A 9016-nucleotide genomic window follows, 5' to 3' on the forward strand; every position below is an offset into this window, starting at 1 on the left:
GGAATGCTCACAGGTACGATTGCAGCTTCCTGGTGATGAACCTTGGCAGGCTTCTATCCAGCTGTACTGCAGTAGGATCCAGTGTGGCCAGCAGGTTCTGGGCTAGGATTCCTAGCCAGACTAGTGTCCTAGGAGGTTCTTTTCTAGTCTTTAGGGGCTTCTGTGGCCAGAAGTGTAAGAGCTGGATAATGCTGATCTTAGAAGTATGACTGTAAATTAAATTTGGTGCTTCAGTTCTGTCTCCATTCTAGAGCAATGCTTGCAGCTTCAGCTCTTGGTTCTCTCTTCCATAACATCTGTCCAATAAGCTAATTAATTTATTTAGAGTAATGTGGGCAAACGTGTTTCTAGAAGACAGTTTGATCCTAGAGAAAATGAAATTGTTTGTTTGCGTAGTTATAACTGAATTTTCTTCAGGAGTTAAATAACTGTTCTTTATCCAGCTGAATGGTAGGTGTCGTCTGTAAGATACAGGAGCTTTGTCTGTTTTAAAGAGCAAGTTTTTGTTCTACAGGAAGAAATTGCAAAATACGATAGAATATGTGAAGAAGCGTATACTAGATCTAAGGATAATAAGATCCTACACATCAAGCACTGGCTTGATTCACCTTGGCCTGGTAAGAAGAGTCCTTTCACCTATTCTGGTGTTTTCTAGGAGTCTTAAATGGTTTGTATCAGACAGTGTTCCTCTGGAATAGAATATGTGACCTTTGGTTTGCCCCTGTTAATGCTAAATAAAACAGTCTGCCAGATCAACTTGGAAGACATGCTTTTTGGAAAAAAAAAAAGGCCAAGTGAGGCGTGACTCTGGAAAAGACATCTCTTTGGGTTCGCAGGAGGTGTTTTCCTGTGATATTAACTGTCTGTGCCTTCAGGAAGAAGGAGTATGTCTCGTGCTCCTTAATTTTTTTTTGAGGGATTGAGGTGCCATATGCCTTTTATTGGCTGCCTCTGCCCACACATAGTTGGCCTTCACAGGGATTGAAAGCAGAAACGAAACAGATCATTGTGTGCCCATAAGATCAAGTTCCATTGTCACACAGACAACCAAAATGATTACGACTCCCGTTTAAAGGTGAAGAATGAGGTTTAGCCTGCTGCTTCAAATCTCTTGTGAGAGCTGAGAGCTTTTAAATACATTGTGGATAGTGTAGATAACTTAATCAGGCCTTGAACATCTCACTGAATCCTCTACTTCCAGGATTCTTCAACGTGGATGGAGAACCCAAGAGCATGTCCTGTCCCCCCACTGGCATTTCAGAAGACCTGCTGACTCACATCGGCAACGTAGCCAGCTCAGTGCCGGTCAAAGACTTCAAAATACACGCAGGTCAGCTGGAGCCTCGGCTTCTCCTAGGGGCTACGGTTTGCCTAGATTTTGTATTTCTGTGCACGAGCTGCTCTTGGGCCATGTCCCACAGAGGGAAATGCCTGTGACTTTTATTTTACCTCTCCCACCCTGTGGGCAAGGAGAATATGATAGTTAAGGTCCTGCTGTTTGTTCTCAGCATAATGTTCTTTCAGTATAGCGCCACTTTGTTCCCTACCTCGTTAAAATAGATTTTCCTCTGAGGGAGGTTAAAGTCTATGGGTAATGTTAAGTTAATGCCTCCTTTCAAGCTTCAGGTCCTGATGGATAATGCATCCTCCATGCCGTGTGTTTGTGGGACTTACTGGGAAGTAAGGCACCCATCTCAGAAAGCACTATTAATGGGGTTTTCATGCTAAAAGCAGTGATAAGATGGTTTTCTTGCAGTTAGATAACTCTACTCAGAAACACAGCTTGGTCTTTTTGGGCCTGGCAACACTGCTGATACACCATGAGCCTAGTTTTAGTCCAGCTGAATGGACTCCGCGTGGGCAGGTTTAGGGGGGAGTTAGAAGGGGAAAAGCACTTTTGAGGTACTTTGTCCTTCTGGTAGAACGAAATGGCTTAACATCTCACAGACTTTTAACGAACAATTGGAAGATTCTTTTGGTTTATCACATGTATAGTATATTCTAAAGACAAAAATTTTAAAGATTTTTTTTCTTCTTAAATGCACTAATTTCCCCTAACCAGTAGGTTTTTGTGGAAAGAGAGGATGTTTTTTGTAAAAAGAGCAAAGAGAAATGTGGGACAATAACAGTGAGGACACTTTCCGCGGGTGTCAGTGCAGATGTGGCAGTAAGACGGTGTCAGTGGCACTGAATCCACCAGGCTTACAGCCTCAAAGCTGGGAGCACCCGCCTGCAGCTTTCATGTTTTATTCCCTTTAAAAGTGCCGGTGTTGTAACTTGTGTTTTGGCTCAGCCAAGTTCTAAAATCTTCACTGTGAAAATCTAGCTGTTGGTTAACAACTGAAAATCCGTTGGGAGCTGCTCCGATTTGTATGAGATTTGTAGTATTGATTAATGCAGCCCCTTTCACTTTGTAACATCTCCAAAAGTCCAATACCGCAAATGCCAAGAAAAAATGAGAAAGAGAGAAAAAAAAAATCATGAAGCCAGTAGCTGGTATTTTCAGTCTCTTGTAAAACAGTACTTGCTGGTAGAGATGTGAAAATAAATCTTTAGCAAGGGGTATTTCGCCATGGGTCTTCCTAGTTGTCCTCAGTAGTTTCTGACACAGCCGGTCATGTTTTCTTCTAAACCAAGGCATGAACGTGAAGGAGCCCTTTGCTAGGAAACAAGTTCTTTTACTTTGCTAGCAGTTTCAGGTCTAGAAGAACAATTTGTAGACCCTGTTAGGATCTGCATTTAACTGAGCCGATGGGGAAGGGGCACAGTGAATGTCCTGTGAATATAAAATATCTCTGAAGCAGGTCTTTTGATTCTGATCTGTATTCCAATGCAGGACTCTCTCGGATTTTGAGAGCCCGCCTGGAAATGACCAAGAACAGGGTTGTTGACTGGGCCTTGGCAGAATACATGGCTTTTGGCTCTGTTCTGAAAGAAGGGATCCATGTCCGCCTAAGTGGACAGGATGTGGAGAGAGGTACCTTCAGGTGAGTACTGAGATGACTGCGAAATGCTGACCCATTCTTAAAGAAACACCTCGGCAGTTTTTAAACTGCCCTGTGGGGATGGGGAAGTTGAGGCTATTCAGCATCAATCCAAATGTGGTGGAAGAGGATTTTGCAGAACAATCATCCGGATTTTCTTGATGTTTAAAGGTAAAAACAATGGTTATGCTCACAGCCATGTAGGGAAAAAATAAAAAACCCGTATGTTCAAATAAAAAGCTATTCAGACTGGTGAAGACTAGCTAAGGATTCCTGTGCCATCTGGGTTTTATCATCAAGTCTTTTAGAAAACGAGTAAAAAGGCATTCAATAAATCCTTGTGAAGTCGAGGACTGAAGCTGGTGCTGCAGGCGTTTGATTTCTAGTAACCTGGTTCTGCCTTCTGCTGGGTTTTGAGTTTGCCTGATGAGTAGTGAGACTACAAAATACTAGCCTATGGTGGTGTGATTATGAATTCTCACTCTGAATGTGATAGGGCAGTTGAAGGATGAGATTTAAAAATGCCTCGGACCTGAGGAAGTCAGAGAATGTTCAGCTACTCTGTTCCCCAGAGGAGAACACTGTGGAAGTGTGGGATACTTAGGCTGTTGTACCCTGTGCAGGCTCATCTGATTGGAGGAGTAGGTAGAAAAGTTAACGTGGTACAAGCACATTTAAGAGGTGCTGCAGTTCTCAGTAAAGCTGTGCTTTTTTAGCTGTGGTTGAGTGTCTCTGTCGTTTCTAAGGAGGGTGAACAACTTCCCTCACAACTGGAGACATTCGCAAGTGCTGGTGCGTACATCGCGAACACACAGGAAATAGATGTCATTTTGTGCTGAGAAGACCCTTCTTTGCTCCAGAAATCCCTGAAGCGCATAATGTCTCACATCTCTGGGACTAATTGAAGAGGGAGTATCAGCTAGAGTTTGGGAAGAACTGAAGATGCTGTGTTGCCGTCACAAAAACACCGTGATGGGAGTGCTTTTGCCATGCTGGGGTCTCTGCAGCGCTGGCAGTGTTCAGTGTGACAGCTCCCTTTCTTCCTGTTTCAGTACTCAGCACGATCAATAGAACTCAGTAAAGCTGCAGATAGGACTGGGAAGGGAAAGGGGAGGGAGAGAGACTTGATTCTGTACTGGTTTGATGTCAGTAAACCTGACAGTCACTTGGTATCTGACTTTTACGTCGGTGTGTCTCTGGCTGTCCTTTGTAATGGACATTTTGTAATGGACAATTACAATCCTTTGTAATGGACATATTCTGCTCTTTGTAATCACTTTTTGCTGGGGAAACACAACACTTTGTGCTCATTGCAAAAGATTATTCATGCTGAAGAGCTGCCTGGTGAGTTATTTCCCGCTTTCCATCTCTTCCCTCCCTGGACTGCTGTGATTTCTAGTAACCTTCTCTTCCAAAATTCTGTCTTTTCCTAGCTTTATATTGTTGACTTCTAAATAAATTTCGGAGTTTTTTTATAGCAAAGGGAAGGACAAACAGACCCAGCCTTCAGCTGGCAGCTCTGCAAGCCGCGACGATTGTTACCGGTATATCTGTCCTTTGCTCGCAGTTCTGAAGCCAGACATATTGGTGTGATTCACTCAGTTAGTCTGCTCAGGGAGTTAATGGATGACAGTCATTACTGCTGTCATCTCTGGTTTGGTAGCATTCCTCGGAGCCCCATTCTAATACGGATGAATGGTGGTCTAGAGGACTATAAATGGTGCGTGCCACTGGAAATAGCAGGGAAGAGGGTACAATGCTTCAGATCTTGGTGCTGAGATGAGATGAGACTACATTTTTGCCTAAAAGATAAACAGCAGTTGTTTGAAGGAAAAGATAAACAGAATTTGCCAGGGAGGCAGAGTGAAGTGCTTTTAATAACAGTTATGTTCTTCTGTTTGGTTCTTGTTTACTTTAATCAGACTGTTTTATAGCAAGCCCCTTCCCATCCCTCCCCTCTCCCCTCCGTTCTGCTAGTGATGAGCTTTTTCTGTTTCTGTGAGTGCTTGAGAATCAGCCTGGATAGGCAGTGGAAGTCTTCACGGCACAGCAGTCGTGTTTAGACACGTGGTTGTGTCGCTGTTCCAGCAACACACACTCTCTAGAACGTAGCTGTGGTGGTTGAGCTTTGAAAACAACTCCTTTAAAGTCCAAAGGTACTCCTAGCTAATAAATTTCTTTCAACGACTGTTTGCAGCCATCGTCACCATGTGCTTCATGATCAAGAAGTGGACAAGAGGACGTGTGTTCCCATGAACCACCTCTGGGAGCAGCAGGCCCCTTACACCGTGTGTAACAGCTCCCTTTCCGAGTACGGCGTCTTGGGTACGTCTGAGGGCAACTCCTCCAGGTCTGCTTGTGTTCTCACAGGGCTCAAACAACGGGCTTCAGCAGATGTGGTGACGCGTTATTCAAGACTAATAATAGTGCTATTTTTAGCTGTTAGGATCTTTAAATCCCTTATGTCTGAGATGTTTTCAAACAGTAAAGGAGAGTAAATTGATGGAAATAGTTGATAAGTGATGATTTTTAAACTTTTTTTCCTAAAAATGCCACGTTTCTACATTGAAGTGATTTTATAATTAAGTTTCCTCTCCCTTGCCAGCTTTTACATATCAGCCTCTTCCAACATGTTTACCCTTGTGTGTTATATGCACAGAGAGACAGTGCTCTGAAATATGGGAGGGGGATTCTGGCAGAATATTAAGAATTTAATTTCTAACAGCACCTCAGAGGCATGTGGGGAATTCCCTTAGTTTCTGTGAGTTGGAGCTAAGTAAAAATGAGTTGAACAGCCTAACACGATAAACCAGGTTCTTGTTGAACTGTTAGATCCAGCTAGGGTGTGAGTGCTCCCTTAAAATGACACTCTGGAAAGACCGATTTCACTGAGAACTAAACCAAAGACAGTCTTGTTAAGGTGTGGTTCAAAGAACTGCTCGTGTTTTGTATACAGGAAGCTGTGGAGTGGGTGCACGAGGGCGTTAAATCAGAGTATTTAGCAGCCTCTGATAACTTTGTTTGACATCCTGTGTCATCTGGTTTTAGTTGCACCCAGATTATTACCATTTAGTTGTGCCTCCACTCGTCTAGCTGCAAATCTTCCCTTTTACTGGAAGTGACTGGCTGGGAGTGTAAGTGATTGTCGAGTGGATTCCCCATCCAGGAGGTGGGATTCTCTCTGCCAGGTTCAGTGCCGGCTCTGGGAGGTCCTGGGCTGCAGCATCCTCTGCTGGGAACTGCCGGGGAACATCCAGGCAAGAAAGCCTCGGAACTAGTGCGTAGTTCAGCAGATTCCTGAACCGCCAGACCTGGAGTACAGCCTTTTCAAGGGGGAAGGTCATGTGTAAACCAAAAGACAGAGGGAAGAGGACAGGTAGTGATTAAAACCTGTTTTAATGGAGTTAAATGTGTTTTTCACAGTCCACTCCTAGGGAGAGCGATGTAGTATTGCCACTCATTCAGAACAATGTATTTTTAAGGTTAGGAGTAGCAAATACGATTATCTATCAGAAACGGTGTGAGGAAATATGATGGACTTTAGTAACCAAGGACCAGCTTCTCAGTAGCATCTACATGGAGCGCTATGACAGCATCAGCCATCATCATAGCGTCAGCCACCATTTGGTCGTGAACTTGTAAAAAGGAGCGTTTCCCTCCGTCAACCCCTAGATGTTCCGTTCAACATAGCACAAATCTGTCTTTTACGTCCCGCATTCTGACATCCAGTCCCTCTATGAGAACCCATTCTCTCTGAGAACCCATCTATAACCATTAGTTAATGCTCATGCCTGAAGTCACTTTGAAATCATATTGAATTAAGCTGCAGCCTAACTTACACTAGTTGAAAAACTGCAGTTCTTATGACAATCCTGAAGAGTGCTGTGGGGAGAGCCCCAGCGTAATACGCTGGGTAAGGTGCCACTTTGTGTGACAACACCTCCTTCTCTGCCAGAGTGATGGAAGAACAGTGAGGGAGCACAGCAGGAACTGGACTAATAGAAACAAGCATTTCTGCTACGCCTGTCATCTTGGGACCTTAATGAACTTCAGCAATTAAAACTTTAGTTGTGCAACCTTAGTCAAGTGCTGTGTACTTTCCTTTCCTCTCTCCCCTCAGTTTGGGAGTTTACCCAAGTGCTGTGCTAGGCCCTGGTCCTCCGTGCCCTGGTGTGCTCGGAGTGGTGTTGGGGAGCCGGCTGGTGGCTCTCCACCACCCTTTGGGCGTGCAGGTTCTTCACTGCTTGGTCTCTGAAAGCTGCATCTCATAGACCGGTTGTCTTGCCTCTGGATCTCCTCAAGCTTAAACCTATTCTCTGTTTTTCTAGCTGCGTAAGAGTTAATCCTTTAAACTCGCGGAGTTTGCACAGCACTCTGAAGAAATGTTCAGTTCTTTTCACTGCAGACACAATAAAAGTTTGCAAGATCTCTGCTGGTTTTTTTTTAACCCCTGAATCTGGTCTGAGGTTGGGCCCTTATGAGGAGCCTGGGTAGGAACCTGCTCCCCTGTGGTGCCTGTCCCATGTCTAGAACTGAGGAATCTTTCTAGCTCGAGTCGCCTTCCCTGACCTTGACTCAGCTGGTGCCCCAACAGATCCCTTCCGGGAGCAGCACCTCACCCTCTCCTGGGCTGTTCACCTTGCATCTGTCTGGTCATCTTTCCACCACTCATTTTGGATAGAGTTTCCCCGGTATTCTTATGGGCTGTCGGGAAGCTTGCAGAAGGCTCCTGTGTTTAGCATCACACCTTGCAATGCAGCTTCACCTGGGACGTTGTCGCCTTGTGGAGATTATTAGCACAGAGTGGGCAATGAGAGGAAATGAGAAGTTACGCTTTTTTCCACATGAATCTTAGAGGTGATTTGGGTCCGTGAAACAGGATTATGTGTGTGCTCTGACGGGGTTTTACATACGTGTGGCGCTCCGTACTCTGTGAAGCGCGCTGCCGTTATCAGGAACTCCGAGAGGTCAAGGCCTCGGTTTGTTCTGTAGAAGCTAGATTACCCATCCTCACAGAGAGCAGCATATGCTCAAGTAAGTCTTGAACATATTGCATATTTTCTCAACCATGTCACCCAATCAGTAGAAATGGTCTCTTAATGCATGTGTAAAATTAGAATGGGATTCAAGCCTGTCTAGGGAAATCTATTTTTCAGATGCCTTTGGGAACACGCACCGAAGGCGTCGTGGAAATTTTTCTGCGGTTTGCATTGTGTTAAAAACAATGGAATCACACAAATGCAGAGATTGAAACTATGTTCTGAAAGAAAGGCCAGAGGAATGGGCAGCAGCAGCCATCCTCTGGTAATGCCCCGTCGTGGTGGCTCACAGGAGAAAGCTCTGACTCACCAGTCCCCTTTTGGTCTCTAGTTTGCTGGTTGCCTTTTGGTGTGAACACAAGCATCTGCTGGAGTCATGGATGGGCTGTTCAGAGTTCAGCAGCCCAGAAGCCGAGTGACTCAAACAATTCTTACCATGGAGATGGTAAACTAAAGCCGGGCTGACTTGAAGCTCTTGTTGCGTTTTCTCTCATTGATTTCTAACTCTCGTACTTGTTTGGTTCTCAGGTTTTGAACTTGGATTCGCTATGGCGAGTCCCAATGCCCTGGTGTGCTGGGAGGCCCAGTTCGGCGACTTCCACAACACGGCACAGTGTATAATAGACCAGTTCATCAGCTCCGGCCAGGCCAAGTGGGTTCGTCACAACGGGATCGTCCTGCTCTTGCCCCATGGAATGGAAGGAATGGTGAGGGCCGTGGGCCGGTGTGTGAGGGAGGGAAACGCTGGCTGCCAGGCCTTCCTCTGTGGCTGTAAGCACCAAAGGTCTTTTGGTGATAGGCAGCTGGGGGAGGAAGGCATCGTTTAGCATGTCGGACTGCTTCAGTGCTACAGAAAGGAATGTTGATGGATTGATCGGTGAGAACCAAAAAGCCCTGAGAAACACTTCTGAGCTCTTAGCTCTTCTTAGTAGCATGTACCACTTCTTCCCCATTTTTTTTTCTTTTTTCCCCTCTCTTTTTTTGGTATCTTTC

The 9016-nt window shown here is 45.0% G+C and overlaps 1 protein-coding gene across 3 annotated transcripts in view; it reads left to right on the top strand.

Annotated features, from left to right (window-relative positions):
- The window catches only part of OGDHL (oxoglutarate dehydrogenase-like), a 30966-nt gene that overhangs the window by 15279 nt on the left and 6671 nt on the right, over window positions 1–9016 (top strand). For all 3 annotated transcript variants that reach the window (XM_010141105.1, XM_010141106.1, XM_010141107.1), the window contains 5 exons: window positions 515–617; window positions 1202–1330; window positions 2837–2987; window positions 5182–5309; window positions 8552–8730. In XM_010141105.1, coding sequence (XP_010139407.1) covers window positions 515–617; window positions 1202–1330; window positions 2837–2987; window positions 5182–5309; window positions 8552–8730 — 690 coding nt within the window. The remainder of the gene's footprint in view (window positions 1–514; window positions 618–1201; window positions 1331–2836; window positions 2988–5181; window positions 5310–8551; window positions 8731–9016) is intronic.

Source organism: Buceros rhinoceros, unplaced genomic scaffold, assembly GCF_000710305.1.
Source record: "Buceros rhinoceros silvestris isolate BGI_N320 unplaced genomic scaffold, ASM71030v1 scaffold13438, whole genome shotgun sequence".
Taxonomy (NCBI): Eukaryota; Metazoa; Chordata; class Aves; order Bucerotiformes; family Bucerotidae; genus Buceros; species Buceros rhinoceros.